Source organism: Brachyistius frenatus, unplaced genomic scaffold (assembly GCF_029030835.1).
Source record: "Brachyistius frenatus isolate BFR_SWC_R1_liver_20210118 unplaced genomic scaffold, ASM2903083v1 Contig_183, whole genome shotgun sequence".
Classification (NCBI taxonomy): Eukaryota; Metazoa; Chordata; class Actinopteri; family Embiotocidae; genus Brachyistius; species Brachyistius frenatus.
In genome coordinates this window covers 365,345-383,034 of record NW_027210782.1, presented here as the reverse complement: position 1 = coordinate 383,034, position 17,690 = coordinate 365,345, and the positions used below count along the sequence as shown (strand labels likewise).

Sequence of the window (17,690 nt, the reverse complement as noted above, 5' to 3'; positions counted from 1 at the left end):
TTCATCTCTTTGTTTTTCTGAGAGTCCAAATCGTCTATGACGGGGCCTATTTTGCAAGCATCCTGCCGGGTAATAATTCTCAGCCCTCTTGAGGTGGGTTGCAGGGGGAGGGTCATACCTAACCTCTTCAACTCTAAAAGACCTGTCAGAGGGGTCATTATGACAAACACATGGCGAGCACATAAATCATATTTCAACATTTATCTTAAATTTCTCATCAAATCTCTTTCTGTAATACCGGCTTGCATCAAGTGATGTTTGAGGCCAGCTAAGTTTTTCAATTTAATCTAATGTCTCATCTATAAACTGCTTTGGTTGAAAGTTTTAAAACGGTGTAAGCAGACTGCAGCTTCAGCAAGGTGCTAAAATTGTCATATTGTGAATTATTCTTCAGCAGCACCCCTGTTTCTCACACATCCCATGCATATCCTTGTTCACAAGGATGGACCCATATTAGTTTCACAGAAACAACATTTCCACATAATTTTTTAATGTTTTATGAACAGCTGCAGAAACACAAGGTGAAAATTGACAGAATGGGACAGTGAGGCAGCAAAAGACTAGTGTGTGTGTGTGTGTGTGTGTGTGTGTGTGTGTGTGTGTGTGTGTGTGTGTGTGTGTGTGTGTGTGTGTGTGTGTTTGTGTGTGCAGCAGCACATAATTTGGGTGCTATTTGTTAATCAGTACACAGAGAAAATAACAGGCTCGTGTCTGTTACACTGTGAGCCCGAAAAAGAGCCAGAAGATTTTCTGAGAGCATATGATCTCATTTCTACATGTTCCTCAGACCTTTAAATCACACTGACTGATTGGCCCTCTGTTAATGACTTTACCACCAACTTTGTCCCGAACCTCTACATGCTCCTGATTGCTATATTGTTCGACTCTGCATATAGAAGATATTCCACTCTGATCCTTGGCCATATTCCTTTAATACAGCCACTATCAGCTGACAGATTTACAGTAGTCATCCTCCCTGCTTCAATATCACCTTTGAGTCAGTGAGCCAGTCAGTATTTCTTCCCTTGTCTTGCGGTGTGAAATTGAAAGGACAACTGTTTCATAAAATGATCCATCTATAAATGGGAATGGTCCCTAAATAGCTTGAGTTGCTGTTGTTGTTGCCATAACTTACGGCAATAACACGGTTTGAGTTGGGGAGCAAGGAGAAATGGGAGGAAGGAGGATGGGTGACTGGGGGATTGTGTACGTGTGTGAGTGGGCAGTTGTAGATAAAGTGCACATGGGCAGTGGGAGTAGACAGAGCGAGAGAGTTGAGGGAAAGTGAGCAAGTAAATCTGCTCTGTGGCTTCCCCAGTATTAGGTCTATATGTGTGCGGAGCGTGCAGTGTGTTTCCAGGGGTTTCCATGCTGTCACAAAGGACCCCTGTGAGACTAGCTTATTTACCCTGCAGTAAAACCCGAGAGGGAGTATACCCTGCAGTAAAAGTGGAGAGGGGGCGCAGTGGAATTAGATTTAGTGCCGCTTTCTGTTCTGTGTGTGCCGTCAGGGAAAACCCACTCTGCTGCTCTTGTTCCGTTGTTCCACTTGAATTATGTTGTGCTCAGAGCCAGGGGGTGAAATGTGTTGTATAACACACAAACAAGTTTCAGAATAGGTTTTAATTAAAGAGAGAGGTATTACATTGTTCTCGGTTATTGGTTATATAGTGGCTGGTACAGTGACAAGTTATTAATTCAGCATAAATAAGCAGTTGTGCAATTAAGGGTTATTACATTTCACAATGCTATTGCAACAGCACTTGCTTGGACTGTACAAGATGCATTTTCACAGATGAATGCAAAATGTGCTTCTGTTTGTTCTTTCAAGAATAATAACTTTCCAAGATCTGAGGAAGAAAACATATCAACAGGATCTCAAAGAGAACTTGAGCTTGCACATAACAGAAGGCTAGCTATCACTGGAAACCAACGGACCAGCACTGAGTGAAAAGATGTTTGCATACACAGTACAGAGGCTGATGGCTCTGCATAGCCATCCACATGGCAAAGGTACAGTGCACTGCATATGTCTTACCAACATGCTCCAAACAGCTTGGAAGATGTTCTCGGGTAAGCGATTGACATTCTGATCCCTCCCCACCTCATGGAGAGTATTGCTTTGTTACATTCCACATTTTTGAACATGATCAAGTCATTCGGTCAAACTCCAGGCTAAGACTTCTGTACTTTAAGAGTCTGCATGCAGTAAGAGAGCTGGTGTGGGTTTGTTAGCAGCTAAATGAACGAAGCTTACAAGCAGTGACATTCAAAGGTTGGCGTTTGAACCAGCAGCTATAAATCATCTTTGATCTGGGATTTGAGAAGTAGCTCTGTTGCCTTGTACATCTAAAGTGGCAAAATGGAAAGTTTGTAAACCTCGTAATATTTTTTGCATTTTTGGCTGAGTTTGTATTAAAATAGCCGTGGAACACAGATAAAGGATGTTGCCACATAACAAATTACACTGAAAAGCCCAGCAACTGATCATTTAAGTTACATCTAAATCAGTTTTGTACATTTTACAAAAAAGTCTGAATACTTAGCCTTGTCCAAATTGTAGTAAAATTGTGAATTGACAATTTATGAATTTATGCAAAAATTTGTTATGTGGAATCATTCTATATCTGTGTTAGGATGTGGAAGTTGTGATTATGTGTAGTAAAACTTTCAGTGATGGTGTTTTGTATAAAATGAGCCCACAAACAAAACAAAAAAAGATTGACAGGCAGTGTGCAAACATCACACTGTTTCAAAGTTACAGTTTAACTAACTAAAAGGTGAGGCGTAATCCTCCTCTGGTTTGGGTCAACCAAACGTCCACCTCAGACCACAGACAGGCTGAGAGCTGCACATTCAATCGAACCAACGTCAGGCGCTCTCAAATCAGTTTCTTGCTCTTCGTCCCCGACCACTTGTGACAAGTGGCCTGGGGGCAACATGGAGCAGGGTGTGTCTTTCCAAGGCACTTGATTCTTTTCATTTCCTTAGATGATGAATTGAAAAATCAATAATGTTCTTTTGCTAATGCCCCTTTAACCAGGGTACAAATGCACTTAATAAATAATAACACTTTGCTAAATCAAATGCTACGGATCAAGGTTTCAAACAGATGCTAACTTTGGTATGATAATCTTAGAGTAGTGCACTTTGATAACATTACTGCCAGATAAAAGATGTGGATATTACCAGATTTTAAATTCCATGCAATATGACGGTTGAAAATGATTGCAATTTGCAGATTAACAGAAAAATATTTGAGACACAATTGAATGGTGAGACTGTTTTAAAAAAGATGTTTGAGACACAAGGCAAATCACTAAACCTGAAAAGGCAAAACAACCTCAGTGATCTAAAATGAATCGACATAATCACAGCACTGATAACACATACACAGACAAAAAGAAAAAGAAAAAAGAAAAGCAAAACTAATAAAGTTGTAGTCATTGTAGCAAAACAGAGAAGTACAGATTTCTTATTATAGCTAACTAAACTAACAGCAGCAAAAGGAAAAGGTCTCACCAGTGTATCAATAAGCTGTGATAGACTGCACATGGTCAAACATACACAGCCTGTGCTTTACAGGTAGGTGAACTGGAGGCGAAAACATTCAAACTACTTTGTGGTCTCTGGGACTTTCTGGCTGCCATCGGTTGCCATGAAGCTGTAAAATCCCCTGTAAAACCTCCAACCAGACTTTGTAGCAGAAGAGGTACTGTTCCTGCAATGAGAGGGACAAAAGACACGTCTAGCTTTTGGTAACTGTCTTTTTTCTTAAGTTTAAACTTTGAACTTTAACCTTCTGTTGGCACTGACCTTGGTTTGGATCATTCCATGCCGTTGAAGTCTCATCTCTTTTACGATTTCGCTTACATTAATCTGAAGACAGAGATAGAGTTGTTAGGGACAATATTAGCGTGCATATGGCTATGTTATTTGTAATATCAAAATTAAATGAACAAAACTAAGAGTCTGTGGCCATGCTTGATGTGTGAGGCTGTATTTTGGCACAGTGGTGTTTAACATCAACAGGGTAACAGTGACAGTATTCTGACGTTAATTACGTATGTTCAACATCTTAGTTTACGGTGTCAACATGCAAACGGTAAGTACAGCTGAGGCTTTTAGAAATACCATTGATTTTTCAGGTATTTGGTCAAAAACTGAAGTATTGGATAAATAAGAAAATGACAATGATGATGTCAAAAAAGACATTGTTGACATTGTATCCTGGAGGAAATGTGAACACGTGCACCAAATTTTATGGCAATCCATCTAATATTTGTCAGATATTTCACTAAAATTTGAAAATATCAATCTGCTGTTGGTGTGAAAGAAAAAGTCAGAGGATCAGGAACATCAATAGGGGTTGTCCTGTGTGTGTTCATCCTTTGAATAATTGTTGGGATATTTCAGTGAGGATCAAAGTGGTGAACAGATCAGCTGGCGTTGCCATGTGGTAGAATGGCAAACACCAAAATGGTAAACTGATTAGTAAACCAGTAAAACAATCTGTTTTCCACTCACAGGCAAATCATTATCAATGAAGCTAAGGATAATGTCTGTACAGATGAGAACTCCTGTGCGTCCGATGCCAGCACTGCAGTGCACCGTCACCGGACCCTTGTGATGCACCGCCCTCAAGTAGCGGATGAAGCGGACGAGCTGCTCGGAGCAGTGGGGCACGCCGTGGTCAGGCCAATGTGTGAACTTCAGGTGACGCACAAAGTGTGTCTCACCGGTCTGGAATATAAATGGGGTTGAATTTTATTATAAAATTTGACTGTAAACAGTCATTAGACAGGCTGCTACTCCTCTCTCACCTCTGTCTCCACCATGCGAATGACCTTGATGTGGAAGTATTCCAGGTACTGTTGGTTCTCCAGGTGAAGCTGGTACCTGCCAGTGTCCAAAGGCACACCCAGCTTCTCTGGCCAATACTTGTGACATTTGATCCTTCCCCGTTCTATTTCCTGGGTCATCATGGAAATGACGTCGGATTTGTTTTCCCATATCATCTGCCAGAAGGCCTGCACTGTGGAGGGCAGGGGGCCCTGGCAGGAGATGTAGAAGAATACTTCAGCTCCGACTTGCATGCGGATGTAGCTGGCATTGATGTAGTCCTGGTTCTCTCCAAGGGCAACACGGGTTTTGTCATCTGTGGGACGAAAGTGAAAGGGAAAAAAACTTAACTCTGCGTGTTTCACCTAAGTTTAAAAATGAAATAAAAATGTACACCTCTATTAGCATCCTCCTACAAACAGAGCAACTAAGTGTACAGTAGCTAAAGTCAAGTAAACAGCTCTGAGGTCTGGAGCTCGACAAACCAGTGCTGTGAAGGCGTTTGTTGGTGATGATAGGAGTGATGGACTAAAGTAAGTTAGGAATGTTTTCTGGGTTTGTTCTATACCTCCTGTGGAGGTCAAAAAGCCACAGACTGGAAATCTGGCTGTCTAAATACTTGAAGGCTACAAACAGAGGTTTGGATCAGTAAATACATATTTTTGTCTGTACAAACAGCAGCTGTAACAAGTAACAAGGTATATGGTGAGGTGCAGGGATATTCTACTGGGGGTCTCAACTCTTTTCATCATGTAACCCCAGCACACACTGAGCTTCACAAGCTTCAGTGCTTCTGTACATGTCATATGTGTGTGTGTGTGTGTGTTTTCCACCAGGGTTGACATGTGTGTGTTTACACACACACACACACACACACACACACACACACACACACACACACACACACACACACACACACACACACACACACACTGTGCAGTTTTACCTTCCACCCTGTCTCATTCCCCTAAAATTTATATTCCTGATGATAACACAGCTTGCTCTTGATGCTGCTTCATTTATTAAAAATATAAATCCCAGTTAATTACAAGGATCTTCATCATCACATACTTGGCACAGTCAGAGAAACTTATAAGTGTGGTTACCAGTGAATTATTGATACTCGTGGGAAATAATTTGTTGCGCAGAAATTACTTAAGTGTTGTAAACAAACATCTCAGCTCTCCTCAGTAAAGACCTTACAGTCAGCTTAAACTGTGTGGCCAAGAAAAGTGCCAACAAACAAGCTTTCCCATAAATGCCAACTCTGTGAGTATCCACCTTTTACAAGCTTTAGCCCACCATTAAAAAAAAAACACTCCAAAAAGGGTACATAAAATGAAGCGCAGGGTTTTAACAAATGGAGAAAGTAAAAGTTCACATTCTGTCTAAGGAAAGTGAAAAAAAAAAAATCCTCTTACAGGGTAGGATGTCTCTGTAGCGGTTCTTGTCTCGGTTCTCAGGGGCTTTTCCCACTAGACAGTTGTCAGAGGGCTTCAGATGCTCCAGGGCCTGAAATGAACAACAGGAGCACAATGACAGAAAGAATGTGATAAAATAATGCAGCAGGATCGCCATATAAGTAAGCCCTTGTGTAGTTCTAATGTCAGGATCACTGTAGCACATTGAAAATATTTTACAACTGCGAACTACTCCATTTGTTGAATGTTCAATACTGTACACCGTTTTGTCCATATTGCATACACACCATGAACTCTTTGACCAGTTCCTGCTGGTCCAGTTGATGCTGCAGAATCTGGATGATAGCTTTGACCCTGGAGCCTGAATACTGGCTGCTCTTAGAAGGGGTAATGAGAGCTAGACTGGCCAGTTCCTCCTCTGATACTATGGGTGGGCCTGAGGAAACAAAAGAAAAAAAGAGGGTTGCTTTTATGATAAAAAAAAAAAAAAAAAAATGACACTGACACATCAGCACAGAAATAGTTGAGAGGGATAAACACCTGTTTGGTGTGAGGTCATATCCTGACTTGCGGCATCAAATACATCATCATCTTCCTCGCTGCTCCAGCCATCTGACTGAGTTTTCCGAATGTCTTTGCAGGACTGGTCCAAAAGTTTGGTCACAATTTGTTTCCTGGGGGAGTCAGGGGGCAGGGGTGAGACCAGACCACTGTTTAGTCTTCGGTAGGAGGGGATGAAATCATGCAAGGCTGAGCTTCCTTTCCCTGCGACTTTTCCACCTAAAATACAGTATAGACAAGAGGCTAAAACGTCTTTTTACTTCTGCTGTACTTAAGTTTGTTTTCAGGCAACAGAAAATAAAACTATACACTTCCTAACACTATTTTTGTCTCATTAGGATTCACAACTGATAAGCAACTGCATTTATCGCAGGAACACGTTTTATTTATTGCTCTCTGCTGCCTCCTTATGGTTAAGAGTGGAACTCCAGCATACAAAAACAAAAGAAAAAGCAGCAGGAGGAGGTGAACAAGGGGGGGAGGAGAGGAAATATGTAGACAATACATGAGGATAAATAGTTTGGGATTTTACTACCTGTCAGAAGCTCCATGCAACATGTCAGTGACATTGAGGGATGGGCAGCAAGCTTGATGTGAAGGAGTGCTGTTACAACTCTCCTGTTCCACAGACAAGCAGCCAGAGGAGGCAACAGACAGGAGAGGCAAGATGTTAGTAGCAGATGTTAGTAAAGAGGCACAGAGGGGTATGACTTCATTTAAACAAATATTATATGTTATAATTATTACACTATAATGTTTATATTAGTGTCTATGTTACCTCCTTAACTGCCATCTCATCTGTTACAACAGTCAGTCGGTGAGGTGGAGGAGGTGGTGAAGTTAGGACAACATCTTTTTCATTTACCACAGGGTCTGAAGACGCCTCTGAAACAACAATTGTAGCGTTCAATAAAAGTTAAAACATGATCAAGTTTATAGATGCTGTCCAGTAAGATGACAGCATTTGTATTTGTAATGTGTTTTGCTCAGACCAACAGTTTTCAGTTTATTTTCCTAATAATTAGGTATTGCAGGTTTCTCAATCTTATCAGGACAGTTGTCAGAGATCGTACCTGGGGGGCGTTCGACTGGCCTGTTCAACATGACATCAGGTGAGGAACAGGTATCAGGGGCGGACACAGGAGCCGGCTGCTCTGCTAAAATCGTTTCAGTATGAGCAGACATGTTGGGCGGTGTTGGTGACTCGGAGTAGGTCAGAGGCAGGATGTCTCTGCAGATGGTGAGTTGCACAGTCCCCTCAGCTTTACGCAGGATATCAACCACCTTACTGTGGCTCAGCCCGGACACAATCACGCCGTTCACCTAGTATACACAAAAAGACAATCAAGATCCTCCTCGCGACGATAAAACAGTTGAAATGTGTGATGTGTTGTTACCTCTAATAGAATATCTCCCACTCTTAGCCGACCGTCCTGCTCAGCTACTCCACCGGAGCAGATTTCTTTCACTCTGAGCATGCTGCCATTTGTTCCTCCAACCAAAGCGAAGCCGAGGCCTCCTCCGTCTGGTTTTGTGAACTCCACCTGCATGATGCCACTCTAAAGGAACAGTAATTCAGAAATAGAGAGAAGACCAGTGAGACACACAATTCTTTATTACCATGTATTTACCGGACCGCATTATGTTCTACAATAAACTGCCATTACGTTGTGAGTACACAAATTGTGTGTAAAGAATGCCTGACAGACAGACACAAACACACAGACCCCCCCAGATTCGCAGATTGACACACAGTAGACTCATGTTACAGTGTTCATGGCAACAGACACTTCAAAAGATGTGCAGCTACAGAAAGAGCTGGTGGTGGTGACAAAAATAAAAGGGTAAACCAGAAACTTACATCCTTTTCTTGGGTGAGAGAGTGGCTGAATTTCCCAGCAGTCCTACACAAAGCTTCAGCTGAAACAAAAAACAAGAAGCGTTATCAATGAAGCAGTAACCGATGCAGACAGAAAATATCTGTCACTGAACCCAATATTATGTTTTCAAAAAAAGCTAAAGAAGTGTGTGGAGTTTGGCCTGAAATTTTTTTACCAATTTCAATCCATGCAAACTTTATCAACCAATGAAATCGTCAAAACAGACACAGAGAAAAACAACACACACCAACCTCCCACCTCTTCGGCCATTTTGAAAGAGAAGTGTTGATGGGTGCGTCTCTTCTATGACAGGTGAACAAAGCTGATCTTTTCAGACTGACCCTCTCCACTGTCCTTTACTGCTCCATGCACTGTCACCAGGCAACTGGACTACCTGCCCTATAGACCACTGCTGTAGGGGGCTGTCCGTGTGATTGTGTGTGTATGAGATGCCTTTGGCCCTGCAGTCCAATACACCAGTGGAGGGCCAGAGGCTTGCTAATTATTAATCCTGCTGTGAGAGCCCAGGATCTGTCTGTCAGCATTCAGATCACACACACACACACACACACACACACACACACACACACACACACACACACACACACACACACACACACACACACACACACACACACACACACACACACACACACGCACACGCACACGCACACACTGCTGCACAGTGAAATATCTGTCAGCACCGAGCTCCGGCTTCACTCAGACAATGGGACAACAAGTAAAATGGTGAAAGGGAACCAGTTCTGGTGCTGATAGAACACGCTGATCAAGAGAGCTTGGAGGAGAAAAATGGAGATAAATGAGGGGAGAAAGAAAAAGCTCACCATCTTCAATGGGACAGTCTCTCTCTGGAGAGACTGGGTCTTCAAAACGAGTAAAGAACTTCCTGTCCCTTTTCCAGTCAAACAGGCCTATCAAAGAAAAGCTTGTTTAGAAATGCAAATGTCATAGATTGTACAAGGAATTGATTCTTTTGCATTAGAGGGGCTTCAACTAGAAATGTTCAAACAATATATGACCATGCTTCCCAGAACTCAAACGTTTTCTGGTAATGATTGAACTTAAATGATCGTTGTTTTAGTTGAGTGCAAACATATCTGGTTTCAAGGCAATCTATCAGTGCATATGGTGCATAACAACCGAACTATGCCAAGCTATGCCATAAATCCTTCAGAAGCTCTTACCGTTCCACTTAGCCTTGGGGGTCACTGGCTGGTCTTCTCTGTGACAGACAGATAAGAGTCATTCAATGAAACAAAAGCAAAAACATAAACACCAATTTTAGTGTAAATTTATCTCGTCTTTGATACCTGATGATTTTAAGCTTCACTTTACGTGGGGCGATCTCACAGGCTTTGACTGCATCCTCTAGGGTCATTCCCAGGGTGCACCTGCCACAGATGTACAGGATCTTGTCAGTGGGTTGGACACTGCCCTCCTCGCTGGCTGGGGAGCCTGGCACCACTTCTAGACAGTAGATGCCCTGCCATTTGCTGCCAATGCCGCCTGTCAGCTTAATTCCTAGAGAGGGCACACACAGAGATACATTCAAATGATACTGACTGATGATACTGGTGCCTCTACAAACTGTGTCAAAATATGTACAGAGTCCCACCGAGCTGTCCTGAAGGTGTCTTGTAGAGAACAATGTCAGGAAGGCTGTCACAGGGAGGCGGAGCCACCAGGTTGCTAACTGCCCTCCCCAGCGTCATACTGAGTCTTCTTGAAGATGACCGGAGAATCGTCATGGCAACATCATCTGCCACATTGGTGACATCATGCCCATTTACCTGGATGTAAACGATAGAGAAGAAAGTGCTTACAGTCACAACTCTTCACACACAACAAGACTGTTTGTAAGTGTGCAGAATGTGTGTGTGTTGGCGCGTACTATGACGAGCCTGTCTCCTGCCCTGAGTCGTCCGTCTGACTTGGCTGGGTTGTCCAGTATTTCCTGTATGTAGTAGCAGTTGTCCAGTTTGCTTCGAGTGATGGTGAACCCAAAGCTTCCACTCCTGGACTTGGTCAGAACCACTGTCATCTCAAACTCTTTAACCAATCCCTGTCAAACAAGAAACCATTCATATTTATCTCTAACCTGTTTCCAAAAAAGTTGGGTGGCTGTATAAAATGTAAATAAAAACCGAATGCGATGATTTGCAAATCATGTAAACCCATATTTGACTGAAAATAGACCCAAGACAAATGTTGAAACTGAGAAATGACATTGTTTTTATGAAACATATATGTTAATTATGAATTTGATGCCAGCAACACATCTAAAAAAAGTCAGGACAAGGCCATGTTTACCACTCTGTTGCATCAACTCTTCTTTTAACAACACCCTGTAAATGGTTGGGAACTGAAGAGACCAGTTGCTGGAGTTTTGAAAGTGAAACGTTGTGCCATTCTTGCCTGAGTGGCAAGAATGCTCAATGGGAACTGCTCAACAGTTCAGGGTTCCCTTTGTCATATTTTTTATTTCATGTTGCGTCAACTTTTTAATTGGAAACAGGTCTGGACTGCAGGAAGGCCAGTTTAGCACCCAGACACTACAGAGCCATGCTGTTGTAATACATGCAGAATTGGGTTTGGCATTTTTTTTTGCCTGTATGTCTGTATGGCAGCATATGTTGCTCCAAACTCTGTATATAATAATGCATTTTTTTAATACCCTCACAGATACTTGCTTTTGAACTGTGCGCTAGAACAAGCTGTGTGGTCTCTCTCCTTTATAGCCCAGAGGGGGTGACATCCATGATATCCAAAAATAATCTAAAATTTTGATTTGTCAGACCACAGCATAGTTTTCCACTTTGCTTGAGTCCATTTTAAATGAGCTTCGGTGCAGAGAAGGCAGCAGTGTTTTTGGATCATGTTTATATATGGTTTCTTCTTTGCATGGTAGAGTTTTAACCAGCATTTGTGGATGCAGCGACAAACTGTGTTCACAGACAATAGTTATTGGAAGTCAGGACAATGATTTCCACTACAGAGTCTGTTTTTAATGCAAGGTTGCCTGAGGACTGAAGATCACAGCCATCCAATATTGGTTTTGGGCCTTGTCCCTTGCGTACAGAGATTTTTATGGATTCTCTAAATCTTTTAATGATATTATGTACCGCAGATGATGAAATCCCAAAATTCTCCTCACATTGAGGAACGTTATTTTTAGATTGTTGCCTACACCAGTGGGTGCAAAACATGTACTTGGAACTGAAACTGTCCTGGTAGATTTGTAAAAAACATTTAAATTTTTTTTTTTTTTTTTTTTTACAAAACCCTTTGATTTGACACCTATTTATTTCTATCTGGATTGTTATTAGTTTTAAGCAAGAGCATCTCATCACTGTTTCCTGGACCCAAACCCAAACTGTACACATACCTTCAAGGCCACGTTTTCACAGATGAAAACATGTCTCTCTAACAAAGGCAAGGATAAGATACATCACCAACTTGCCTTTCTACGACTCTCTTCCTCCTCCTTCTCATCTTCTTCATCATAATCATCCTTGTATTCCCTTTCTTTCTTCTCTGGTTCCTCCCTCAGCTGTGTATGGATCAAGGCAGGAGCGGGCAGCACTATGGGTGGCACCGTCAGGGCAGGTGGATTGGTGCAGGGAGGCACAGTGGAGATGATCTGGGCTGTGATGGGGGTCAGCGGTGGAGGCTGTGGTGGAGGTACCATTGGCCGGCTGTTCTTGGACATGGCTTTGTAGTGGCTCGGAAGAAGTCCCTGCTGGATCGGGTGATGCTTGGTTTTCGGTGGCTGCGTTGTAAGCGGCTGCGATGTGTGGGTCAGAGAGCAAGATGTCGGGGAGTCGGATGAGAGGCTGAGGGGCGACATGGAGGTAGTGGAGATGTGAGCGCTGAGGTTTGGATGCTGAAAGCTGTTGGAGGTTTTGGAGCCGAAGGCCATGAGGTTTGTTGTTGGAGTGTTGTTGGTGAGATGACTTTGTGGAGGGTCCGTGGAGGTGATAGTCAGGTACTCTTCGTCTGCCATGATAGTCAGTCCATTTCCCATGAGGCAGTAGGTCACACTTCCATCTGCCTCCTCCCTGACTCCACTGCAGATAAACAAACAGAACATAATGTATGCAGTGCACTTAAAATAATTCCTCATCTTTTCAGAATTGAAATTGTATAAGTGTGGGTATGGTATTATTGAGCGGCTCTGATCAACCCAACACATGACACTCACCAACACATAACAGCTGGCCAATCAGAGTTCAGATTTGGACTGCTTACATGTCTTTAGTTTAAAGAATGACATGGAAACTCAAAATATTAAATCAGGACACAAATAAATATGATAGATTAATAGAAAATAGAATATGGACACAAAAGAAAAAAAATAATTTTAAAAAGTCAATTTTAAAAATATTTGTTTTTAATCAACTCAATTAATATTTTATATTAAATACGAAAATTCTCATTTGAAAACGCAATGTACTACAAAATTAAAGTAATAAAATATATTTATTAGTTTAGTTTTTAAATACACTTCTAAATCCTTAGTTGCCCTGATGATGCTGACAGTCAGTGCATGAATTATGACTGAGTAGCACGGTCGAGCTCTGGTACTCATTGGAAAAAATGCAGTCCTAATGTGGTACTAAACATACATTTGGACATGGAGGACTGAGATGATTACATTACGTGTTATTTTCAGACACGTTTTGATATTGTTTTGTTGTTGTTTGTTGTTCAAATCCAAAGAAAATTCAACTTTTTCATTTGACACTCCAGACTGCAAGAGCGGAATAATTGATGTCAACATTTTTATTATGAACTGTAGGAATATGTAATAGTTCACATGTGAATCTACATCTGATTCATTACCTGGCATATATAGAGTTTGAAGAAGTCTTTGGACAGACATCCATAAGCATCACGGTTGAGCCCGATGTCGTTGCAAGCTTCTCTTCCCCTGCTTTCCCAGCTGTTGGGTGCGGCTCTGCTGGAGTTGGTGGAGAGCCAGACGCAGGTGAAGTAGGTGAGGCGGGTGAGGCCGGCGAAACAGGTGACGGAGGAGATGTCGGTGATGTGGGTGAGGGGGGTGAACGAGGAGGCGATGGAGGAATCTGTTCGGCCTGCACTTCACCTTCCACAATTTCCTGGCTCTCTGGGAGGGATAGCACTGTGGGAGGCTCTGGACTTTTCTCTGTTGTGTTGGTCAGATCTTCCTCCTCTGTAGGGGGCTGCCTCTGGCCTCGTATGTTGACGTCAAATTGAAACTTCAAGAACTGGCTGTAGTCCTCTCCTAGTCGGATGTCCAGAGACCGGGATCGAACTTCACGGAAGGCTGCAGGACACTAAAGTCACACAGGAGGCAAGACGATCTGTCTGGGTTACTGTGTGCATTTGGACTTACTGAATTTACAGTGATTTATGTGAGTATTAGCTTACCAGTGTGTTATCATCTGCATCATACAGTACTCCAGGACCTGGTCGGCAGATCAACAGATGAACTTCAGATGGAGCTCCACGCAACAGGAATAAAACCCTCTGAGACAAAATGGAAGATAATGATAGTCCAAGACAGTTTGAGTTTAATACAACTTGATACAGTCACAAAATGTGCACCCATCTGTTATATGTCATATTGCCATATGTTTTAATCTGTGTTAATACCATTGTAACCGCTGGGCAGTAAATAAAAGATTAAAAGACACAAACATTATGACACAACCAGCTTGCTATTTTTGGTAGTATGGGATTAAAGGATTAGGGAACTAATGACGTGGCTGAGATCTTAAGAAAGAACAGGGCCATGAGTGTTGCTCAAACAATTACCAGCTCATTCATGATTATTCATCTCTACATGAAATAACCTATTTTGCTGCCATTAGTGCACAAAGTTTTTAGGCTATATTGATTGCCTTATAGACAGGTTTATATAGATTTTGTGCATTCACATTCATGTCCCCATTTCAATGAAAAAAAAAAAAAAAACTACAACAAGTTTTAATATGCAGTGAACTCTATTTATGTAAAATGAAAAATCTCTGGTATAAATATGCAAACCCTACCTGGTAAGACAAATCCTTGACACGCTCTTTGTTGACAGACAGAATTACGTCTCCCTCTCGCAGAAGGCCACTTTCTAGTGCCGGCTGACCCGGGAAAAGACGCTTGATGCGGACCAAGCTGCCATGGTCGGACCCCGAGTGCAGCTGTGAGATGTAAAAGCTGAAGCCGAGGCCAGACAAGCTCTTCTTCAGGACCACTTCATGTGTGTTTTCTAGGAATTAGAAGAGACGGAGGGGAATCTTGGAGCATTAATGTGTGTTGTGTAATCTTTAATCTGTAATGCGTGCAGCAATTTCGTACATTGTGATAAAAAATGCTTATCAATCTCACCAACACACACATCTTCCTGTGAGAGGTCTATATTTTTGCAGAATAGCTCCATTGACAATCCTTTTTTAAATATTTTTTCTCATTTCTTTCCACCGTTGGATGAGGAGCTGTTCTTTTAACCCAGCTCAGCCAGCAAACAAGCAGCTTCAAGGTTTCAGTGCATGCAGTCTCAGGAGACTGAGGCAGCATCAGCCTTGGATGACTCTGACAGCAACCACAATGTAGCTGTCAGATGACGCACAGTCACCTCTGGGCCATGTGTGCACCAGTGTGTGTGTGTGTGTGTGTGTGTGTGTGTGTGTGTGTGTGTGTGTGTGTGTGTGTGTGTGTGTGTGTGTGTGTGTGTGTTCCTGACACTGTCTATCTTCTCTCTTTTTTTGGAGAATAAGCGCCCCTTCCTCTCGCATCTCACCATCAGTTACAAAGCTGTAGTCCTTGGCTCGACCACTCAAGGTCGTTTCCATGGAGACTTCAGTCCTGGGGGGTTGTGCTTGCAATGGACTGTGGACCAAGGGAGCGCAGGAGGAGTCAGGTCTGGGCTCCAAGATTATTGTGGGCTCCCTTTCCAACAGCAGGCTCACCACCTATGGGGAACAGATGCACATACTTACACACGTTTATAGGTTTGATAATTACACTTGAACATATGCCACCATATTGTAGTATTACCTTTTTAAGTGCATATTTAAAATCAGCTTTGGAAGAAGTGAATTTCAAAAGCTTCTGTAGATTTTAAGGAGGAAACTCAACTAATAATAAACAAGTGTATTCCAAAGCAACTCTTTTGTAGGTAGTTTATTTTCTCACCCCTTTATAATTTAGTAATGTTTCATAATATAGATAAATTTAGGTTACTAAAACTACCTCGGAAAGGTTGGGAAATTATTGTCTTCATGGATTAAGGAAATCGGCTTTCACTTAAGGAAGGAAATAAAACCTGAAGCTTTGACTCTGGTAAAAATGTCCAATATACATTGTACTGATATTAATACAATTACAAGAAACAAGACAGCTTGTTTGTATGTGTAATCGTGTTTTACTGCATGTGCATGTATACGTTTGTGTGTGTGTGTGTGTGTGTGTGTGTGTGTGTGTGTGTGTGTGTGTGTGTGTGTGTGTGTGTGTGTGTGTGTGTGTGTGTGTGCATGTTTATGCGTATACCTCCCCAGTCTTCTTGAGGCACTCGACAGCTTGGTGGTGAGTCGCACCCCTCAGGTTGGACCCGTCAACCTCCAGCAGTCTGTCACCTGTCATATGCAAAAACACAAATCTCATCATCATTAGCAACATCAACATGTAAACAGTTTGCGTGTGTGGGTTTGTGTGTGTGTATGTGTGTGTGTGCGTGCGTGTGTGTGTGGGGTTGACGGGCATGTCAACAAATCTAAAAGTCGTTCCTGCTCACTGAAGCATGAATCCAGCAGACACAGACACAGCACAGTGGCTCCAGTGACACATGAGAGCCTAGGCACCATTCTTAAACATACGTTACATTTTTTTTTGTTATAGGTAGTGAAAACAATTCTGGACCATTTGGGTGAGTTCTCTAATGGATATGGTATATATTTCAATGTGTTCATCATATCTTTTGATGATGATGCAAAGAGAAAGGGAGATCTGTTATTCAAGATAAAATGACAACCTAACAACAATTTACCAACCGAACAACAATTTAACAGATTAAAAAATTGAAAATAAATGAAATTTTCTACTATTTCCACCACGTTAAGTGAACATCCTGCCCAAAAGGAAATCTCTGCAGAACTTTTGTTTGTCAGCCGCCTGATCACATTTCAAAATGACCAACAAAAGTATTACCAATCTGAATGCGGCCGTCCTGCTCGGCAGCACCTCCAGGCACCAGAGTCTTGATGTAGATACCTCCATATCGCGCATTTGTGTTCATTCCTCCCTTTTGGCAAGAGAGATAACGGAAAAAGGAATTAGTCAAAGTCACCGGCCTTGAATAACCCTAGTAAGTGAAAGTGACTCAGCATGTGGGGATCCAAGGTAATGTGTGGTCTAGCTTGTTACTTATTGACCTTACCCATTCAGTCCTGTAAATTGGTTTGGCTGACACAGACGCAGTGATGTCACTGGGGTTTTGGTATGATTTACTCTGATGTAAATTTGTCAAAGGCACCTAAGGCACGGGACTTTCTAGAAACTGTTGTATTTTTATAACAGTTATTTTTAGGTAGAGAACATTAGGCAAATGCTTGTCAGTAAAAGTGAAACAATTCACTCACAGTGACGCTGATGCCAAGGCTGCCGCTGCTTTTCTTCAGCTCCACTATAAACCGTTCTCCTCCTTTAAGGCTTAAGATAGAGGGCGACCTCGAACACGCATCCTGAGCCAAAGAAATGGAAACATTTTCAATTACAACTCACAAGTTATTGTGTGAATATTTTGTACATATTCGTTTTGAGGGGACCAACAACAAAATTAGGCTACCTGTAAGTACTTTTTAAATTACCCAGTACTTATTGAATGACATTGTACAAACAAGGTACCTTAAGACCTTTATATATAACAATCACAACAACAAAAACCTCATAATTAACTTATATTTACTCTGTAACTGCTCTATAATTACAGTGA

The 17,690-nt window shown here is 41.9% G+C and overlaps 1 protein-coding gene across 1 annotated transcript in view; it reads right to left on the bottom strand.

The window, feature by feature from the left end:
* Positions 1–1,615: 1,615 nt before the first annotated feature.
* The window catches only part of ptpn20 (protein tyrosine phosphatase non-receptor type 20), a 26,909-nt gene continuing 10,834 nt past the window's right edge, over positions 1,616–17,690 (bottom strand). The window contains exons 23-47 of the mRNA XM_069717888.1: positions 17,338–17,439; positions 16,907–17,000; positions 16,250–16,335; positions 15,501–15,672; positions 14,758–14,969; positions 14,135–14,233; positions 13,568–14,040; positions 12,186–12,792; positions 10,617–10,787; positions 10,341–10,515; positions 10,036–10,246; positions 9,910–9,947; positions 9,550–9,636; positions 8,686–8,744; positions 8,222–8,383; positions 7,898–8,147; positions 7,603–7,709; positions 7,360–7,442; positions 6,804–6,937; positions 6,551–6,699; positions 6,264–6,354; positions 4,824–5,158; positions 4,528–4,743; positions 3,817–3,879; positions 1,616–3,721 (exon numbers count right to left, since the gene is read on the bottom strand). Coding sequence (XP_069573989.1) covers positions 3,611–3,721; positions 3,817–3,879; positions 4,528–4,743; positions 4,824–5,158; positions 6,264–6,354; positions 6,551–6,699; positions 6,804–6,937; positions 7,360–7,442; positions 7,603–7,709; positions 7,898–8,147; positions 8,222–8,383; positions 8,686–8,744; positions 9,550–9,636; positions 9,910–9,947; positions 10,036–10,246; positions 10,341–10,515; positions 10,617–10,787; positions 12,186–12,792; positions 13,568–14,040; positions 14,135–14,233; positions 14,758–14,969; positions 15,501–15,672; positions 16,250–16,335; positions 16,907–17,000; positions 17,338–17,439 — 4,287 coding nt within the window. The 3' untranslated portion in view covers positions 1,616–3,610. The remainder of the gene's footprint in view (positions 3,722–3,816; positions 3,880–4,527; positions 4,744–4,823; positions 5,159–6,263; positions 6,355–6,550; positions 6,700–6,803; positions 6,938–7,359; positions 7,443–7,602; positions 7,710–7,897; positions 8,148–8,221; positions 8,384–8,685; positions 8,745–9,549; positions 9,637–9,909; positions 9,948–10,035; positions 10,247–10,340; positions 10,516–10,616; positions 10,788–12,185; positions 12,793–13,567; positions 14,041–14,134; positions 14,234–14,757; positions 14,970–15,500; positions 15,673–16,249; positions 16,336–16,906; positions 17,001–17,337; positions 17,440–17,690) is intronic.